Raw genomic sequence first — 21862 nt, forward strand, 5'->3', positions numbered from 1 at the left:
GGAAGGTATGTAAGTGTGAAATATCACTATGGTATTCACCTGAGACTAACACAATATTGTATGTCACTTATACTTTAATTAAAAAGACCTTTATGCCCTGGATGGGTTGCTCATTTGGTTAGAGCATTGTCCGGATAGGCTAAGATTGTGGGTTTGATCTCTGGTCAGGGCACATACAAGAAGCAACCAATGAATGCATAAATAAGTGAAACAACAAATCAGTGTTTCTCTCTCTCCCTCCCTCCCTCTCTGAAAATCAATAAATTAAAAATAAAAGAGCTTTACATTTCAGAACGAAAAATACAATAATTAATAAATAATACAAGAGTAAACCCTGTTTCACATACTTACAATTGTAAACCTACTTTTGTCCCACCCTGTATATGGTATCAATATATATTATGTATTCATTGTGAGTCCCTCCCCACCAAAAGAGCTCATAGCACCTTTTCCCATTAGTGTTTCTCTGAAAATAGACCTCATGAAGCTGCCAGGGGCATAAGGATAACTTATTTTAATTAATCCTATTTTGTGAAATAAGTATATATGAAAATTCTAGATCAGGATTTTCGATTCAGCACTTCTGACACTTTGAGTTGCACGATTCCTTATTGTGGGAACTGTGTATTATAGAATGTTTAGCAGCATCCCTGGCCTCTACCCACTAGATGCTAGTAGGAATCCCTACTTGTGACAATCTGCAGGGGCTAAATCACCCCTTGGTGAGGACTAGATTAACTTTCTGTACTAGATTAACTTTCATACTGCCTCTTTTGCAGGCTCTGCTAAAAATGACAGTGATTGGAAAGAGAGTATCTGGCTCATCCTTTTCTGCAGAAGGGGAAAATTAAAACTAAGAGTAACTGTACCTCGTCAGGAGGAACAAAATACCAAGAATTATGTAGGCAAAATTAATAAAACGTGGCACAGTTTATACTACAAAAGGGACCAGGAATAAATGGGACCTCAAATTTTAATAGGTATACTACCATGACCTATCAGATATCTGGACTTTCAAATATTAAGAATTATCCTTCATTTTCATACTATTTAAAGAATTTTCTTACTGTAAAAGGAATTATTTGTTCTGGTAGAAAATCAGTTCTTAAAAAAAAAAAAAGAAAATCAGTCCTTGTTTCTCCTGTCACCTATTTCTTTTTTGTCCATAAAATGGCCTTTCCATTTGCTGAACTAGACATCTTAGTTCCTTGCTCATTTTAAATTTAAACAAACAAAAAGACTTATGAAAAAAATACAACTCTGGGGAGGTGGGGTATCACTTACCACTTGCCGGTACTTGTTTACATTTTCCTGAAGTGTGTTAAGTAGAAAACTGAAGATCTTTTCCATGTTCTGGGTTAATGTTTGCTGGATGTCCCTTCTTCTTTGAAAGGGCAGTGTATGAAATGTCACCACATCCTCTGCCAGTCGCAAAAGGATGAACATCACTAATTCTGTCTGTGTTTCCTGTATCAACAGAATTAAGCTAGTTAAATTAAACTAAAACATCTTTTTCATTATAGGTGTGCCTAAAGGCTCTTTTCTGTTGACAAACAAAGAAACCCCTGAAGAGCCAAAAAAACAAAAGTAACAAAAATTGAATTGGTATGGCTGTATTTCATACCCCTTGTTTGGAAAGAGCATCCAATTCTATTAGCATATCAGGCCAGTGCTGTGGCCACTCCCGCTTGATCATTTCTACCACAATTCGAGACAGAACATCTTTAATATGGTTCTCCTCTTCCAAGATGTTCAGTGTTCCCTGAAAAAGAATAAGACATATTAAGAGGTCTGCAAAACTGAATTCAAGAGGGAAACTAGCTAAAAATGTATAAAAACTCATCAGCAGGCCTGCTTTTAAACTAAACAGAATAAACAAACCTGTTCTCCATGTCTGAGTCATGTGTCCTGCATTCTTGCTAATCTTTCCTCCCACCTAAAGCTTAAGTGAGGGTTTAGCCAGCTAATGAAATGACTGTCACACAGAGCAAGGAACACATCACTGTTCTCCTTTAGGAACTGAAGAGACTCATACTGATGGTTTCATTTTGTAAGAGGGCCAGGGTGGAAGAAAATAGAAATAAGGAATATGTTGAGGGGCTGATAAAATGAGAGTTAAGAGGAGCACCTAAATATTTTACCAATAGTTCTAATATTAGAAGATACAGAAGGACTACTGTGATTTTTATCACGTTTTCCCAGAACTAGCAAAATACAGATCCTAATTAATAATTTTGAAGGAAAAAATTTTTTTCTATTAAAGACACCAGACTTTGGGGATGAACAGGCATGAGAATTCCACTTTCTATGCCCTTTGTAAATAAAAAGGCATTTTAAACATGTTTAAAGTAATATTCTAACCCCTGAAACAAACTTATTCTGCTTCATTTTTACTGTTACTATCATACTGCGCATTTGTGATGAATTATAATTTCTTGTTATCTTTTTACCTTGAAGGTAACATTTAATGTTGCACAAAGCAGGCTGTCTGACATATGTAGAACCCCTGAATTTTTACACAAATGCTACATTGAAGAAGTCACTCTGTCTAAACTACCTGGAAACACAGTCGTCCAACCAACCATTCCTTACATTTTCAATCAGCTCCATGACACTGTTCTTCAGATACACCTTCTCCAATCGAGACATGCTGTTCCATCGAAACCTGGCCACCAAAATGCATAAAGTCAACAGAATCACATTAGAAATCTTTGCTTTATTAGACTAGCTTTGAATCTTGTGTTAGATTACATTGGCGATTTCACTGAGAAATTAAACTTTTGATTTCATATGCTTCAAAGAATAGACAAAACAGTCCACATTTAACTAAAATACTAACAGTAGAAAAGTCTGGGGAAATAGTTTTATTTAGGCAGTGGTCCATTAATTGGAATCCACACAGGATTTGTGCACAGCTTTCCCCTTGATTTTCCTGACAGGACAAAAACAAATGTATAAACCTGGAACAATTGCAACAATGCAGTTGTTTTTCAGAAAATACAATCTTGGTATCACTAACTCCATTTCTGTGATGTTTTACAAGGTAATAGCACAATTCCAGAAAAATTGGCTAATTATAAAAACTGATTGATTCTTCTGATAGGCGTTGGGGGTAGGAGACTCAAGTTAGAAAGGGTTTTTAGTTATTCTCATGTAATTCTGCTTTGAAGTTGCCATTCAGAGAAGGCACATACACTCAAAACTTAAAAAAAAAAAAAAAAAAAAAAAAAGATTAAAGGCACAATGCCTAATCAGATTTGTTTCCCTACACATTGCGTTATTATAAAAACACCTGGAACCCTGGCTGGTGTCGCTCAATGAATTGAGTACCGGCCTGCAAACCATACGTCGCTGGTTCATTCCCAGTCAGGGCACATGCCTGGGCTGCGGGCCAGGTCCCCAGTTGGGGGTGTGCGAGAGGCAGCCACATGTTGATGTTTCACTCCCCCTCTTTCTCCTTCTCTTCCCCTCTCTAAAAATAAGTAAATAAAATCTTTTAAAAAATAAAAAGACTTGGAGAGCTGTGGCATATAGTAAGAACTCAATAAATGCTGGTTGAATGACTATCAGCTAATATTTGTAGAATGTTTAGTATGTACTATGCACGTTACTTAGTATGTACATTCAGTATGTATTATGACAGAGAATCTGAAGAAGAAAAAGGTTAAGTCCTGAATGAGAGCTCCAGTGAGGTTGTGATAACCTCTTGAGGATCAGTCCTTTCTTCTTGGGGATTTGCTTTATTCCACTCACCTAAAGAGTATCTCTATGAGTTATATAAGAAATAAAGATTTGCTCTCTCAAGACTTCAGTGGTAAGGTCCAAAAGTTCCTTACTTGACAACATGTTCCAGGATCTGAAGGCCAAAATGTCTGACGATGGCAATTTGTGTTTTCTCAGCCAACCTCAAGCCACAGGGGACACAGACAGGGCACTTTTCTTTAAATTCCTCACAAAACTGCAAGAAGAAAAGTTAACATTTTCCTTCATTTTCCTTCAGAGTCAAGAGGGTAGGTATTAAAAACAAAAACAACCAACCAAACAAAAAAACCCCAAAACATCTTAACTCCAACCTGAGCTATGTTTTTAAATTGCAAAATACAGATCAATATTATGAATAAAGAACTCATTAACATTCTTTTCCCTTTCATAGTTCTAGATTTCCCATGCAATATCCAACTAATGTTGGGAAATAGAAAAGACCTAAAAGACTAAAAAAATATGTTAGAGATACACCCCTGAAGTGTATAGGAGTGAAACAACAATTTCTAGAATTCGTTTTAACAACTTTTGGTGAAGGGGAGGGATAAAGCAAATGTAAAATCTTAATAACACCTAAGTTTATGCAATGGGTATACACAAAATCACTGTGGTAGTCTCTCTACTTTTGTGTCTATCTTTGATATTTTATAGCAAAAAACAAGTACAACCTGACTGTTTGATTCCAAAATCTGTGGCATACATCTATATATTGTAAAGTTTCCTCCAAGGGATCCTCACTGCACATCACTTAAACTATGTACAGCACAAGTATTTTTTCCTAATGCCCACATACATTGTTCGGTGCGGGAATATGCTCATATTGCATTAGCATCCCCAAATTGCAACCCAAGAGTCAGTCCCAGGAACGCAGCATCCAGGACTCAAGAAAACTACTTTCAGGAAATCAAAAGTGCCCCTGTTAAAATGCAAAGCAAGTGGTTGGACGTTCATCTTAGAGCAAAATAGCCTAAGAATATCACACAATAAAAAACATGGGGGGGGGGGCGTGTGAGAATTAGCCCCGAAATACTGAACACACAGAAGAGGGTAGTGAGGGGTGTAAAGATGTTAGTAAGAGGAAACCGTGGGGTCTGGCGCTCATTTACGGAGGGTCAGGAGGAAGAGAGGATTAGCAGGAAAACCTGTAGTACAGGGGATACCGTAAAGAATGTCGCTAGTGTTGAGTACGGGACGGACACGTGCGCCACGGAAAGGCGAGGGGGATGCAGAGACGTGGGGCTCCGGGGAGTAAAGTGAGTGCAGCCGGCTGTGAAGAGGCGGGGGTCGTAGTGTGAACAACAGTGAACAGAAGTGGGGAAGGAGGGAGGAGAGGGCAGTGGGAAGTGGTGGTGAGATGAGACCGCCAAAAGCAGTTAGGGACCGGGGAGTCCCGGGAATAGGGCACGCGCGGCGAGCAGGGACGGCTGGCAGTGGGAAGAGGCTCGGAGGGCGGTGAAGGAAGGCCCCTCGGTGATGGGGAGGTAGGTCCAAAGGCCGCGTGGGCAGGAGACTACCAGGGTTGTGGGCAGCGCCTGGACGGCTGGGCTGAGGGAGGGTCTCGGGGCAGGCCCCACGCGCCGGACCCCAGCTACCTTGAGGGCTTCCAGCCGATAGCGCTGGGTGGAGCTGGGGTCCATCATGACCGTCACCGCTTTCACCAGCTGCTCGCACAGCGCGTTCACTTGGTCCATTGCCATGGCTACTGCCACGCACAGGGAGAGCGCGCTACGGCCGTCCCGGGAGCACAAGGTACAGACGGCTCCCTCGCCGTGTTAACACGCTAGTGCCGGGCCGCGGCGGGGTGGGGGGTGGGTGGGGAACGGGAGGAGGAGCCGTGCGCAGCAGAAGATCCAGCCGGGAAAGAACCGGCGCTGCACACGCGCCCGATTCTCCACTACGCACGCGCGGGCGGAAGTGGCTGCTTACTTGTGACGGTTGCCGCCGGGTGGAAGAAGCTGGGGACGGAAAAGCCACCGTGCGCAGGCGTGTCAACGCCCTCCGCGGAGAGCGGGGAGATTTCTGTCAGTAGAGCTAGCTGTGAAGCGCGCTGGTTTTGGCTGAGTCGATCTGGGTGTGCAGGGCGCTTCTGCGACCCTTGGTCTGTTTCTTCATCCTTACGGGGAATAAACCTCTCGATACTAACTGGTGTGCTCCCTGTTAGGGGACAGAAAAGGGACAGATATTCAAGACCCACTCATCTTCCAGTGGACACCGAGCCCAGCATTTGCGGCATTCGCGGTTGGCAGTTTTGCCGGGTGTTTGCTACACTGGTAAGAGAATTCGAAAACTTTAGATATCACTGTTTTCAAACTTTTCATGTTGCCTTGGCTATTGGTTTTATGCTGTAGCAGTGACTGTTGACAGCATCTGGCCAAAATTACATGAAATAGAAATACATGCTCATTGAGATATATGACCCTGGTATTCTACTAAGAGGATTTTCTTGTGGAAAAAAATTTTTTCTCTCTCTATAGCTCTCAAACCTCCCTCGTATACTTGTACTTACGTTCCCTGCATGTGTTATCACCTGATTGGCACCAAAGTTGTTTTGTACAGATTGGGATAAATAGAGATATTTAAAGATGAATAATTGCAATTATTGAGAGTTTGAGCAATGTTGATCTTTTGAAGTGCTTGCTGTATTATGACTTCACAGTAGTGTAACCCTTATTCTGAAAAGAGGGTTTTGGCAGAGAGCGTGTTTAATTTTTCGTTTTTTTAAAAGCTCTTGCTTTCTCCAGCAAAATACGTAAACTGAAAACTTGAACAGCTTCATTATCTGTTAAAGTGTTTATATAGGTTTTTGCGTTTGTTGGACTTCAGTCACTGCTTCCTATTTATACCCCATTTCTGGTATTTGTATCTAATATGGTGCGTACCCAGTGTTCGTGTGTGTGTGTGAAAATGCATTTACTATTTTTATTCTGGCATCTGTTCCACTGCTATGCAAAAGGCACTTCAAGGTAAAGTGATTTCTGACATGTTATGGCTGGTCAATGTATTATATTCTGCCTCTTTGGGGTAAGTAGAATTTGTAAGGAATTAATGCTTTGACTCTGATATTTTTAAATTCATTGTTTCTTTCCACTAATCTTCCACTTTGTAGTTACATGTCACTTTTTTCAAGGTGAATGTTAATTTTTGACACTTTTTTTTTAGAGTACAGTTGAGCTTACTCAACTGTGTAATTTGTCTTTCTCGTATTTAAATGATGAATTACTGGTGTATCTTATATACCTTAGGTTAGTGTTTCTCAATCTCTGCTACATATTAAAGGGGCCTAGAGAGCTTGTAAAAATCATAGTGCCTAGAACATGTCCATACCAATTAAATTGGGATATCTGGTGGTAAAAGCCAGTATCAATATTATTTAAATGTTCCTAGGTGATTCCAATATGCAGCAAAGTTTGGAAGCCACTTCTTTAGTTTACATTCCTTATTCTAAATGTCTAACATTGTTAAATGATAATATAAGTTTGTATCCACTATGAAGTATATAGTTTATTTTTCCAACCTACTATACATACCTTTATATATGTCTATCCTTGAATAGTATGTAGCATTGTTTTCTTTTGTTTTCAGAAATTTACATGAGTGAGTAGAAATCACCATTAGAGCACTGCAAAATAATAGTCCCAGGCAAGATTCACTGATGGGTGCTTAGTGATTGACAGTTTGAGGAGAAACAGAATATTTGCAGTCTCCAAGTATCTCCCCTAAGATTAGTTACAAAAGAAAAAATAGTAACTTTACAGTGAAACCTGGCAAACACTCTCAACTAATTGATCATAGTTAGTATCACCAATAATAAGGACATATTGACATTATGTACCTCTCAATATGATACAATGAGCACATAACTTATGTAATATTCTTGGCAAAATGCATAACCTCAATCTATCAAGAGAAAACATCAGACAAACCTAAATTGAGAAATACGTTCTCAAAGTGACTAGTTTTCTTCAAAAGTGTCAAGGTGATGAAAAATAAGGGAAGATTTAGGAGGTGTCACAGATTGGAGAAGACTAAGACACAGTGACTAAGACTGGATCCTAGATTGGATCCTGGAATAGAAAAAACGGTATTAGTGGAACAACAAGTAGTTGAATATTAGGCCAATGTTCATTTTTTAGCTCTGATAATTGCGCTATGTAAAATTAACATTAGGAGAAACTGGGTGTAGGAGAACTCTACTATTTTTGCAATATTTTTTAAATCTTAAAATTATTTCAAAATAGAAAGTTAAAGAAATTCACAGGAATGCTATGATGTTATATATCATTTCTGCTTCTCTTTTCCCTGAATTTATACTTGAGACTTATCTATGAACGAGATTAACTGTTGGCTTAATCCCTCAATTGGTGGGCATTGTGGTTTTTATTTGCATTTCCCTAAGTCTAGTGGTGCTGTATTCATTTTCATGTGCCTAGTGACTATTTGTATATCTTTTGTGAAGTATTCAATTCTGTTGGGAGATGGATATTTTTAAAGCTTTTAATACTTATTACCTTCCTAAAATTGTACCAATTTCTTCTTCTTCTTCTAGCAGTAAATGAAAATGCCTGTTTCATGCTTGTTAGTTTCCAGGCTCTCTTGCTCATGGTAATTCAACAATGGAAGAAGGGAAATAGTTTTCCTTGACACTTTGGGTTAGGTATCCTTTTTAACTGTCTATAAAATATTGTCTTACAGAAACATGGCTAATGGACAGGACCGGGTAGTAGTTCTAGTGGACATGGACTGTTTTTTTGTTCAAGTGGAGCAGCGGCAAAATCCTCATTTGAGGAATAAACCTTGTGCAGTTGTACAGTACAAATCATGGAAGGGTGGTGGGTATGTATCTTAATTATTGTTGTAGCTGTCAATCACTGTTTTAATTTATTAGAATGCATGGCACTATGCTAGGTACTATTTTTGAGACTAATGAACTGCTGTGTTTAAGATCAAATAGTGGCATCAATGGCCAAAAAATTTCTACTGTTAGATGTATAGCTTATACATGTTAAATTTTAGTTATTTTTGCCTGTGATCATGTAATATTTTTCTGTTCCTTTTTTTTTTTTTTTTTTTTCTAACCTTAGAATAATTGCAGTGAGTTATGAAGCTCGTGCATTTGGGGTCACTAGAAACATGTGGGCAGACGATGCTAAGAAGTTATGCCCAGATCTTCTACTGGCACAAGTTCGTGAGTCCCGTGGGAAAGCTAACCTCACCAAGTAAGAAGAAAAAATTGTTTAAGGGGAATGGAAGGGTTGGAAATAATATTCCATGAAGCTAGGAATTGATGTTTCAAATTAGTTTTGTGTATATAACATCTGAAAAGTTACCTTTGATCAGCTAACTTTTGAAAATTTGTTTTTAGAAAGAAGGGAAGGAGAAAGACAGGGAGAGAAACATCAATGTGAGAAAGAAACATTGATTGGTTGCCTATCGCCTGCGCCTCTGCTGGGACCGAATCCGCAACCTAGGCATGTGCCCTGACCAGCAATTGAACTGGTGACCTTTTGCTTTGCAGGGCGATGCCCAGCCAACTGAGCCACACTAGTAAGGGAAAAGTGAAACAAGAACAGATTCTGATACTGTATCAGGGTGGGCTGGACACAGGAGGGCAAAGGGGAAAAATTGGCATGACTGTAAGAGAATAAACAAGAATTTTAAAAAATTAAAAATTTTTTCAAAACAATTAGTTGTTATAATTAAAACTTAATATCAATTTCTATGTTCTCAAGCCAAGTCCGAGGTGTTTGAAGTAATTAAATTGACTGTGAAACTAAGAGTTTTTCCAGAAAAGGCTGAGTCAAACTGACATTCTAGTGCAATATCTAGAATCATTTGCCAGAATCGAACAATAGCAAAGGAGAATACCTTTTCTGTTTTTGAACTGATCTGTCTCTCCCCAAATTTGAGAAGGTTAGTCTTGGAATCTATTGACATCTATAAATAGCCAAGTTAGAGGCAGGTACAAGCCCAAACCATTATAATAATGCCAATAGTTTCTGTTGAGCATATGTCATATGCCAGACACTGTGTTAAGCTCTCCATAAGCAGTATGTCTTAAATATCACATTGTTATATGGTATGTTCTAGTAGTACACTCCCTCCCCAACAACACATACATATACAGATGAGGAAACAAGTTTAGAGAGGTTAAATAAGTTTACATAGCAAGAAAGTAGAAGACAGAGGATACTTTTTTTTTCATGTTCCAGTATCCGCATTCTCATAGTATACTATACCATGTGGTGTGGTGGGTAGAGATCATGCTTTGACTTGGGTCTTGAGATATTCCTGAATTCACCTATGAATTGGAAGTCTAAAGGTGGAGTGTCATAGCCAACCACACATTGAAGTTATTGCCAGAAAAGAAGACAGATTTTTCTGGAACTTAATACCTTAACCTTAATTTAGAATTCATTCAGCTAATGGACATATGCTACATTGCATTGAATAAAATTTTATGCTGGTAAAGACAATGTAACTTTCCAGAAATATAGTTGACTTCAGAGTGTGATTTTGAAAAATCACGTGCCACCAATCAACTTTAAACTTTTTGAACAAAGGCAGTTTTAGAAAACTTAGGAGTAAGTTTATAGCCCAGAGAATTATTAAGACCTGATGATTTAAAATGATTAATTTAGCCCTGGCTGGTGTGACTTAGAGAACTGATCGTTGGCCTACGAACTGAAGGATCCCTGGTTCGATTCCCAGCCAGGCACATGCCTGGGTTGTGGGCCAGATCCCCAGTTGGGGGCATGTGAGAGGCAGCAGATTGATATATCTCTCACACATCAATATTTCTCTCCCTCTCTCCCTCCCTTACCCTCTCTCTAAAAATAAATAAAATCTTTAAGATTAGTATTTTAATTAATCTGAGATACCAGGTTATTAAAAATTAAAATATGATTTGAAGTATATATACACTAAGTTTATCAAATGTTCTTAAAAATACTTTGGAGCAATTTGCTCAAGAGACTTAAGGAACACCAACCACTACAACAGAGTATCCTTTCCTTGTTCTGTATGTGGGTGAGTGTATTGAGCTCTCATGCTCTTGCACACACTTGAGCTCTTTTTTTTTTTCTTTAAGGTCTCTCTCTCTTCAGCCCAAATAATGACTTTAAAAACAGCTATCTTTTTCTAATTCTCTCATTTGAGAATGTCTTAGAACAATTTTACTACTTTGGTAGATGTCTTAGAGAAGGGATGCACCTATTTCCATTTTTGTAATAAATAGGTTCAACAGGAACAAAGAACTTATTTAAATTCCATAGCAAGTGCAAAGCAAAGAAGACATCCACATATTACCATAGAAAACTAGCTACCTACAGCCAGAACTGCTGCAGTTATGGTTTGAATAGACAGTATACGGTGTAGGGGATGCTGTGTGCCTGTCCAGACTCATTACTACATTCTAGGAGCTTATCTTCAACTTTATAATTTGAATGTTAATATATTCAGAAGTGATTGGTCTTGACTGGTTGTGTGTGTGTTTAGTGAGGACCAGCTCACATGTTCATCAGACTCACCACCCAGTATAAAATCCACATGTCACTTGTTTAATTTCTAATGAAAAATACCATCCTAAGGAAAGAAGATACTTGGGTTCACTAATCAGTTCAGTGTTCCCTGTAAGTTACCTCTTATTTGAAGATAAAAGTAGAAGCAGAGTATGTGTGGTAGATATGAAAATAACAAAAGGAATAGGTGATCATAGTAAAAAGTTTTCTAGTTAAACTAGTTTGATGCATATCTTTCCTCTTTAGAGAGATCCTTGTCACATAGACATGTTCGTGGTCTGGATGCTTTTTACCTTGGTGTGCTAGAGTTGCACTACAAATGTTTGCCTCTATGGTTCTTTTTCCTTGCTTCTCTTAGGGACCATCTTCCTGCTTATTGACCCCTTTAACTGGGTTACTATCTAGTCTCTGACAAGCCATTCCTTTCTTTAAGGAGATCTTACACTGATTATGTATATTATTATTCTATTATGGAGGGGGGTGGGACCCGCAGTCTCAATGTTGCCTCCATTTATGGCCTACATGTATAATCCTTATACTTCTTAGGTACCGGGAAGCCAGTGTGGAAGTGATGGAGGTAATGTCTCGTTTTGCTGTGATTGAACGTGCTAGCATTGATGAAGCTTATGTAGACCTGACCAGTGCTGTACGAGAGAGACTACAAAAGCTACAGGGTCAGCCTATCTCAGCAGACTTGTTGCCAACCACCTACATTGAAGGATTGCCCCAAGACCCTACAACAGCAGAAGGGACTGTTCAGAAAGGTACTTCTGTAGCATCATTTGCTTCTGCTTCCTGCCTTTGGAACCTGCTTTGCTTGGTCGCACTGGTACTCTTGGATTGATTAAAAAGAAACCTAAACTGCAACCCGAATGAATTACAAGGACTCACATGGAAGGATATACAAATTCTCTTATCTTTCCAGGTATATGGATTTTTAGGAGCTTGAGATCTGTATGAAATCAAGTGACTCTTTAGGTATGATTAGGACAGGCTAGAGTTATCAATAGAAGTCTGAGCACTTCCATCATTTGCAGGTTAATTTATATTATTTTAACTTGGTTTCTTTATCATAAGAAGAATGAAGGCTTTTTTAAGGTAGACCTCAAGTACTAAGAGTTGTGCCAGGCCTCTCTTATTTTATTTTACTTCTTTTTCCCTTTATGGTGATTTCTCCTGCTCCTTCCTGACTTCACATACCCTTTGGCACTAACAATGTTTTTGGTATATCTTAACACATTGTTGACTGGCAATTTTATACAAAAGCTATCCCATATCCCGGCTATTTTTTCATAATTGAATATGAAAATGAAACAATCTAAATAAACTTCAATATACTTTATTTATACATAATGTATTGAAATAAACTTTGTACATATTTTCTGTATAACCTCTAATAACTTTTTTGGTATGGTAAACTGTATAGCATTCACCTATGCGTAATGGTATACAATAGGTTTTGCAAATATATCTAGTTTCGCTGTGCTTTCCATTTGAAGAACATATTCTACATGTTCTAGTGGGATTCTTCTTTATGCCAGTGACTGTATTTTCTAAAACATGGTCTTTTAGTTTTCCTGAAAGCCTGGAGGTGAATCTTTGTAAGGAGCTCTTTTAGAGGTACCAGAAGCAGTGCCAGGTTCTGTGCTACATTCATTTGAATAATCAGTTATCCATTCCGTAGCAACTTCGAGTATAAATTGTTTGTATCTCATGTTATTTTGTGGATCACTCAGTTCAACAGTTACACCAGAAATATTTGTATAATCCTCCAAGGTTGGTGTAACGTCATTTTCTGTCCACTCTTCTTCAAAAGCACTTTCACTATCAGATTCTATTGCATTTCTTTTTTGCTGTTTTAGTGGTCTAATCTCAGATTCATGACTATCTTCTGACAGACTATCATCTTCCACATCACTGCTATATACTTCAGTCACTTGGATAATCAGAGAAAGTGTCTGCATATAATTCATTGAAAATTCTTCAATGAAATTTTTGCAATACTAAAATTGTGATAAAATCCGGAATATCTAGAAAAATAACTTTTTTATAATAAAGTAAACATGATTGAACACGATTAAGAAAACTTTTACAAAATCCTATGTTACTCTAAGTTTTAACAATTGCATAAGCTAATGCCAAGTGCAAACACACGTTAACTTATCGGTCAATGTTTGGACTTGAAAACACAAATTTATTTGTGACCTTTCAATAATGTTAACTGTGTATATGTCTTTATAATTATACAGCGTTGCTTTGTGTATGTCCTTTTCAACTACAATATAGTATTGTGTTATAGAGCTCATTCTTTTTCTTAATTTTCCTCCAATGGTGATCTTATAGCTCTGTCTATATAGCTATATTTATGTGTATTTGGTTGCTTTTACTTATTGCAGCATAATCCATAGTATAGATCTACCATGTTTATAGGCCATTCTGCAAGTGATGAACTCATTGATTGCTTCTCACTTCCTACTGTTTATATAATGACTGTGTTTAGTCATCCTCTTTGGAACCTATGCACATGTATCTCTGGGAAGTGTTTTCAAGTGTGAACTGCTAGGTGATAGGGGATACACATATACCTACTTTCACCAAATACTGCCAATTTGCTCCCCAGAATCGCTGTAACAGTTTACCCTATCCCTGACAGTACACAAGAATTCCTACTCCCCCCATATCCTCATCAGCAATTGATATTATCTAATGTTTAAAAATATTTGCCAATATGATGGCTATAAAGTGGTATTTTGTACTTTTGGTTTGCTTTGATTTACTAATTGACGTTGAACATCTCTCCATTTACTTGTTAGCCAATTGAGTTTCTACTTTCTGTGAATTGCTTATCTATAATCTTTACCCAATTTTTTATTGGATTTCCTGCCTTTATTATTATTTTTTTTTTTTGCAGGAGTTCCTTGTATATCCTAGTGATTAATCATTCCCTTGTCTGTTTTGACATTGCAAACATCTTCTTTCAAGGCTGTCATTCATTAACTTTGTTTATGTCATAATTTGCTGAACAAAATTCTTTAGTTCATCAGTTTTTCACCTTATGGTTTGCCATTTTGAATCATGGTTTGTGCATTTTGAATCTCGCTTTAGACATCCATTTTCTACTAGAAAATCACACAAACATTTTTCTACATTTTCTTCTATTTGCCTTATAGTTTACTTTTAGGTTTTCGGCCATATGGAGTTCACTTTTTATTTAAATTAGGGAATCACCTTAGTTATTATTTTTTGTGTGAGCTAGTTTTCCCAACAATTGTTTATTAAACAATTCATTCTTTCTCAACTTCCCATATATAAGTGCATCTGTTTTTGCAGTATCATGTTAGTTTGTCTCCTCCTGCTCCAGAAACACATTGTTGTTATTACTGTTTGTAGCATGTCATATTTGATAAGGACTTCCCTCTACTTTTATTTTTCAAAAATTTCTTAACTATTTATGTACCTTGATTGTTCAGTATGTATTTTAGAATACATTAGTTGAATTCCTCAAAAAATCCTGATGGAATTACATTAAATTTACATATTTACAGAGAATAGTTATCTTAATGTTAAATTATCCCATCAATAACATATCTCACCAATGTTTTAGGTCTTCATTTATATCCCTTTTAATAAATTTAAAAAATTTTTATTGATTAATTTTTGAGAGACTGAGAGAGAGAGAGAGAGAGATCAATTTGTTGTTCCATTTATTTATGCATTCATTGGTTGAATCTTATATGTGCCCTGACTAGGGTTCAAACCTGCAACCGTGGCATATTGGGATGATGTTCTAACCAAATGAGCTACCTGGCCAGGGCACTTTTAAATGAATTTTTTAAATTAAAAAACTGATTTACCTGTTGTAATATATCACCTTCTTCTGAGATCTGGAATCTAGTATGTTTTTCTTTTTCTTTCTCATTTGAACTTTTAATTGATATACATAAGATACACAAATTGTGAGTGTACACCTTAATTAATTTTAACAAAGTAAACCAATTTGAGTAAGCATCACCCAGATCAAAAAACATCAGAACCCTAGAAGCCACCCTTGCCTGACCTTCCGGTCATCATCTATCCCTGTCCCCGCCTTTCTACAATAACTTATAAAATTGAACACATGCAATATATACTCGAGTCTGGCTTCATTCAGCCAACATTGTCTTTGTGAGATTCATCCATTCTTTTGTATGGAGTTGAGTTTGTTTACTCTCATTGCTGTGCATAATTTGATGATATGAATATACGACAAATTACTCATTCTACTATTGATGAGTATTTGCATTGTTTTCACTCTTGGACTACTAAAAATAGTGCTGCTATGAACATTTTTGTAAATATCTTAGGTGAGCAAATGTATGCATTTCTGTTGGGTATGTGACTAGAAGTGCTGAGCTGTAGGGTTTACCTAATTCATCTTTAATTTGTCTGTAGTCAGCTTTAGTAGATACTACTAAACAGTTTTTGAAAATGGTAGTACCTATTTAAAATCTCGCTAGTAGCATATGAGAGTCCCACTTATTCCATATTCTTGCTAACAGTTGCTTTTTTTTCTCTTTTGCTTTTTAGCCATTTTAATAGGTATATAGTGATATCACATTGTGGTTTTAGTTATCATGCCCCCAGTTAATGAAATTGAGCACTGTTTTGTAAGTTTATTGACCATTTAGGTGTCTCCTTTCATGGAGTGCGTGTTTAAATCTTTTGCTCCTTCTTTGGTGGATTGCCTTATCTCCACCTATAGGGCTTTTTTATACTAGATTTGAATCCTTTATCAAATATATGTATGGTAAATATCTCTGGTCTGTGGCTTTTTTTTTTCTTTTAATTCTCTCTTTTTTAAAGATTTTATTTTATTTATTTTTAGAGCGAGGGGAGGGGAGGAAGAGAGGGAGAGACCTGCCCCACAACCCAGGCCTGTGCCCTGACTGGGAATCAAACCGGCGATGCTTTGTTTCGCAGCCTGGCGCTCAATCCACAGAGCCACATCACCCAGGGCTTTCAGTCTCTTAATGGTGGCTTTTGATGAACAGAGTTTTTAATTTTAATTGGTCTAATTTGTTTTTCCTCTTATGGGTAGTATTTTTTATGTTCTGTTTAAGAAATCTTTTCCTACTTCAGGGTTATGGAGAAATTCTCTGTCTTATTCTAAAACTTTCACTGTTTTGCTTTTCATATTTAGATTTACAATCCATTGTGTATATGTCTGTAGGGTATGAGGTAGGGATCAAGATTCCTTTTTTAAAATTATACTAATATCCAATTATAATAGCTTTATTAAAGCTTTAATTTTTCTATAGAGATCTTGTGCATTCATTTGTTATGTTCCTAGATGCTTTAATTTGTTATTGCTGTGGTGATTTTATTATTATTATTTTTATTTTAATTTTATTATTTTTTTAAATATCCTCCTTGATTATTGATGTGTAGGGGAATAATACATGATTTTTTTAAATAGGTTTTCTTTATTTACTTTATCTACTTGGCAAAAACTTGTGATATAATTTGCATGAGAGTGCTTTAAAGATAAAATGGACTTGATGGTTAAAAATATTTTCTTAGGCTAGAATAAAATTTGGGCAATAAAAAATTTGCTTTTTGGTAATATTAGTTTATGATGGTTCTAGATATCAGGTTTAAGAGAATCTGGGTCTTACATTTTTTCATCAAATATTATGAAAATGGAATTCAGCTGGATTTCCAAAAGAATTCTTTCTGTGTCTAGAAGCTATTCAACAGTGTGTCCACACCTTTTTCATAGACATTTCCTAGTACTCTTACTCATGGCTATATTCAAAACAGTATATCTGTTCTCCCCTTTATTTGTCACATGTACATTTAGAACTATTATTTTATAACATTGTTCTTGTTCAGAAGAGCTCTTGCTGTTATAAAAGAAAGAAAAACCTTTAAATATTGGACATTAGCCAAAAGGAAACTAGATACAAATCTGTGGCAAGTTAAGTTCTTGGAGGGAAAAGGTAAGGCAATCTTATTACTTGTAGAAATAATATAGATCTCTCCAGAAAAAACTCCAAGAGAATTCATCTTATTTCTAGTTACAGTTGTGAATTTCCCATGGGCATCATATTTTAAAATAAGATATAAAATATTAAATAAGTATTGAAGTTTCCTTTGCCTTTAACATGTTGTGTTGAAGGGTAGTAGAACTGTCTAGGGAAGCTTGGAATAACCTTTTAGAAATTATTTTATTCTCTGATCTGATATAGGAGAGTTTATCACACTGGAGTCTGCAGATCCTTTAGTTATGTACAGGAAAGACAATGGACAATAAAAATGTGCCACTTAAAAGAGGCAAAGTTATTGTACATAATCATTTTATGATGAAACATGTCATGATTTCTTTATTATTCTGGAACCAGAGTCAGAGATTTAGTGATCATAATAAGGAAAGTTTTCTTTGATCTTAGCTTTGTGTATCACATTTTATTGTGTAATTTTTTTTTTTAATAAACATTTGGAATTCCTTTTATAATGCTTTAAATACTTGGTTCTTTGAAGTTTTTTATTTTATTTTTTGAGGGCTACATACCCTTTTGAAATCTGTTTTGTCTCAGAAAAATACAAATCTACACATAAGACAATTTTGTGTGCAATTTTTTCAGGAGATTCACAGATCCTCTGAAACCCACATACCTCAGAATAAGAACTACTATTACACATTACGTTAGTATTTGGTTGAAACTCATTATTGCATAGCTGTCTGGCTGGGAATGATGGAACATAACCTTTGTTGGTGGTCCAATATTAACTCAAATGGACATGCTCCTTTTTTTTCTACACCTATCTTTCTTAACTATATAATTTTTATTTAAAATGCCAATGTTTATAAAGAAGTCATATTTCTGTGCCTTAGATATCTGTTACTTTAGTGTTTTCAGTTTAAATATTAAGTTTCCAGGTGCAGTGATACCATCTTATTATTTATAGTGTTCAGAATATTGCAATGTCTAGTAAATAGTTTATGAAATTTCATATCATATCCCCAAGTCTTCATCTGATGTTGCAACAACAAAAAACTGATTAAAAATATTAGCTGATCAAAGTGCATATAACCTTCACCACGCTGCCTCTTTTTTTTTTTTTTCCTTTTTAGAGAGAGAGAGAGGGAGGGAGGGAGGAAGGGGGTGCAGAGAGAGAGAGAAACATCTATTTTTGTTGTTCCACTTACTCATGCAACTCATTGGCTGTCTCCTGTATGTGTCCTGACAGGGGATCAAACCCCTAGCCCTGGTGTATCAGGCAATGCTCTAACCAACTGAGCCATCTGGCCAGGCACTGTCTTGCCTCTTTAAAAAAATATATATATTTATTTATTTTCAGAGAGAGGGGAAGGGAGGGAGAGAGAGAGGGAGAGGAACATTGATGTGCGAGAGAAACATTGCTTGGTTGCTTCTCACATGCTACCAACCCAAGACCTGGCCTGTAACCCGGGCATGTACCCTGACTGGGAATCGAACCATTGACCTTAGAGGTTGCAGGCCGGCACTGAGCCACACCAGCCAGGGCTGTCCTGCCTCTTAATGGGTTCAAAGCTAACAGTCCTGCTCAGCCATGCTGCATTTGCAACTTTATATTTTGTGTCCAAATGGTTATGTATGTGTGGGAAGTTTAAGTAGTAGGGTTACTTTTAAAATAATACTCAAAAATTGCTACCGTCAAAAACTTTACTTCAGGACCATTTTGTAACTAATTTGTGTTAGTTAGGGAACTCATTTGTTCTTTCCTCCCTTTGTTCTTAATTCATTTCTTTCTGAGCACATATTGTATATCTTCTGAGTGCATATGATGTGAAACAGTCATGTATCAGTATAAAAAATTATGAATCAACTGTGAAAGGTAGAGTCCTTGATGGCTTTGAAAGAAGCAAGCTTCCATGTTGTGAAAAGGCCTTTGGAGAAGGCACCATGGCTAGGCATTGATTGCTGCCCTTTGCTGACAGCCAGCAAGAAAACAGGGACCTCAGTCCTACAAACTGCAAGCTGATACATTCTGCCAACAACCCGATGGAGCTTGGAAGGCACTAACCAGCCTGTAGCAGAGAGGAGGGCACACCTGTTATCAGTACAGGAACTTCTCTTTTGTCGTTATGGTATCTGGAGTTGTGGAGTCTAGCTAGAGGTTTATCAGTCTAACCCCAAAGTTGTTGTTTTTTTAAAAGATTTTATTTATTTACTTTTAGAGAGAGGGGAAGGGAGGGAGAAAGGGAAAGAAACAGCAATATGCAAGAGGTACATTGATCTGTTTCCTCTCACATGCCCCCAACCAAGGACCTAGCCCTCAACGCAGGCATGTGTCCATATTGTTACAGATAAGAGCTAAAGGACTTTATTAGGACACCCCAAAGTTAGCTAGAATCGTTGGAGAGGACCTCATGTTAGATAAGACAGAATCAAACCAGCAACCTTTCGGTTCGGCTGGCACTCAGTCCACTGAGCCACACCAGCTAAGGCTAAACCCACAGTTTTGACACAAGTCATCAGTGCTCACTCTTATGCCTGTTCTCATTCAACATTGTACTGGAAGTACAAGAAAGTTGATCCAATCAGAACAGAAGAGGAGCCTTGGCTGGTGTGGCTCAGTGGATTGATTGCCGGGCTGCAAACTAAAAAGTCACTGGTTTGATTCCCCATGCCTGTGTTGTGGGCCAGGTCCCCAGTTGGGGGTGTGCGAGAGGCAACTGATTGTTGTTTCTCTTGCACATCGATGTTTCTCTCTTTCTCCCTCCCTTCTCCTCTCTCTGAAAATAAACATAAAATATTTTTAAATAAAAAGGAACAGAAGAAATAAAAGATATTCAGATGTGAAGGAGAAAATAAGCTTTCTTTGCGGATGACATGACCATATTTGTAAAACATCCTAAAAAAATCTACCTCCACCCCCCCCCCCAAAAAAAAAACTAGAATAAGTAAGATTAGCAAGATTACAGGGGACAAAGTCAATATAAAAATCAATTTTATTTCTGTATACTAAAATTTTAAAATGGTAAATTGAAATTCAAAAAGCAATATCATTTGCAATAGCATTAAAATCAGAAATTATCAGATAATTTTAACAATACATGTGGAAAACTAGTTCAGTGAAAACTATAAAACATTACTGAGAAATTAAAAGCAGTGACATCAATGGAGAGACCTACTATGCTCATGGAGCAAAAGACTAAATGTTATTGATTTTAGAGAGCAGAAGGTGGGGGTAGAGGGAGAGAGAAAACATTAAACCTGGTGCGTCAGGACAATGTGCTAACCAACTGAGCTACCTGGCCAGGGCTGGCCTACAGACTTCCTGCATTCCCTTCCAAAATCCCTACTGGATTTTTTAGAAATTGACAAAATGATTCTAAAATCCATATGGAAATGCAAAGGATGTGGACTAGCCAAACAACTTTGAAAGGAACTAAATTGGAAGACTTTACCTAATTTAAGATTGAATTACAACTTTATAGTATCTAGGGCAGTGCGGTATTGGTATCAGATGAGCCATACAGATAAATGGTACAGAATAGAAAGTACACAAATAGGTCCCCATTTTTTTATCAGTTGGTTCCCACAAAGGTACCCCGATAATTCAACAGGAAAAGGAAAGTCTTTTCTTACTTTAGTGACTCTTATCCCATTATAGATTCTTATCAACTAGAGAATAGAAAGATACAAAGGAATGCTGCTAATCTGTGGTCCTGTTCATTTGACATGGATATAGAGTAACAGAGGGTTGCAACTTCACCTAACCCAGGACAGCAATAATGAAATCTAAAGCAGAAAAAACTTAGCTCCACTAAGAGTTCATCGCTTCTTGACCTTCCAGCTAAGATCAAGTAAAGAAAATGAGTCCAAAAAACCCCACAATTTCAATAAATTATATTGTTTCCCAAACCTAATACTAAATACTATTAAATGGTTTTAAATGAAGGATGTTATACTTACTGTTCTACGAGGTACAGTATACAGTTTTATGAAGTTCAGTACTCTCATCCTTATTTTACAGACAACAAAACCAAAGCTTAGAGAATTATATAACTTGCTCAAAGCCACAGAGTAAGTTGTGAAGGTGATATCTGAATTTGTCCTGACTGCAGAATGTGTTCTTTTAACAATTATGCCATATTGTTACAGATAAGAGCTAAAGGACTTTATTGGGACACCCCAAAGTTAGCTAGAATTGTTAGAGAGGACCTCATGTTAGATAAGACCTGAGATAAGCCCTGAAGTACAGATAAGATTTATTTAAGCAAGGGGGAGAAGAACAGAGTTAAAGAGTAAGAGTAGGGAGATAGAATAAGTGATGCCTTGCAATAGAAACATGGTATGTTCAGGAGACTGAAAGGATATAACAAATTTGGGATTAGTGGAAGATAAATTGAAAAGGGCAGGTAGTCTACAATGCCTGTTTATAGAGTCGGTACTTTATTGTGTAGGTGTGAGAGAGCCAATGGTAATTTTGAACAGGTGGTTAAGATTAATAACACTGGTATTTGAGAATATTTAATTTGTGGGCACTGTGTAGAATGCATTCAGGGTGGTCTAAGCAGAAGGAAAAGAAACCCAAATAAAATTGGATGGATTGAG

General features: G+C 37.0%; 2 protein-coding genes across 3 annotated transcripts in view; one reads left to right on the forward strand and one right to left on the reverse strand.

Moving 5' to 3' along the window:
- The window catches only part of XPO5 (exportin 5), a 55527-nt gene extending 49984 nt beyond the window's left edge, over positions 1–5543 (reverse strand). For both annotated transcript variants that reach the window (XM_090282482.1, XM_090282481.1), the window contains exons 1-5: positions 5355–5543; positions 3837–3958; positions 2593–2665; positions 1625–1762; positions 1285–1467 (exon numbers count right to left, since the gene is read on the reverse strand). In XM_090282482.1, coding sequence (XP_090138608.1) covers positions 1285–1467; positions 1625–1762; positions 2593–2665; positions 3837–3958; positions 5355–5459 — 621 coding nt within the window. In that variant the 5' untranslated portion in view covers positions 5460–5543. The remainder of the gene's footprint in view (positions 1–1284; positions 1468–1624; positions 1763–2592; positions 2666–3836; positions 3959–5354) is intronic.
- A 212-nt stretch (positions 5544–5755) lies between these two features.
- POLH (DNA polymerase eta) overlaps positions 5756–21862 on the forward strand; it is a 32986-nt gene continuing 16879 nt past the window's right edge. The window contains exons 1-4 of the mRNA XM_090282483.1: positions 5756–6032; positions 8455–8595; positions 8844–8978; positions 11826–12043. Coding sequence (XP_090138609.1) covers positions 8459–8595; positions 8844–8978; positions 11826–12043 — 490 coding nt within the window. The 5' untranslated portion in view covers positions 5756–6032; positions 8455–8458. The remainder of the gene's footprint in view (positions 6033–8454; positions 8596–8843; positions 8979–11825; positions 12044–21862) is intronic.

The sequence above is a fragment of the Furipterus horrens genome, unplaced genomic scaffold, assembly GCF_987537825.1.
Source record: "Furipterus horrens unplaced genomic scaffold, mFurHor1.1.pri manual_scaffold_6, whole genome shotgun sequence".
Lineage (NCBI taxonomy): Eukaryota > Metazoa > Chordata > Mammalia > Chiroptera > Furipteridae > Furipterus > Furipterus horrens.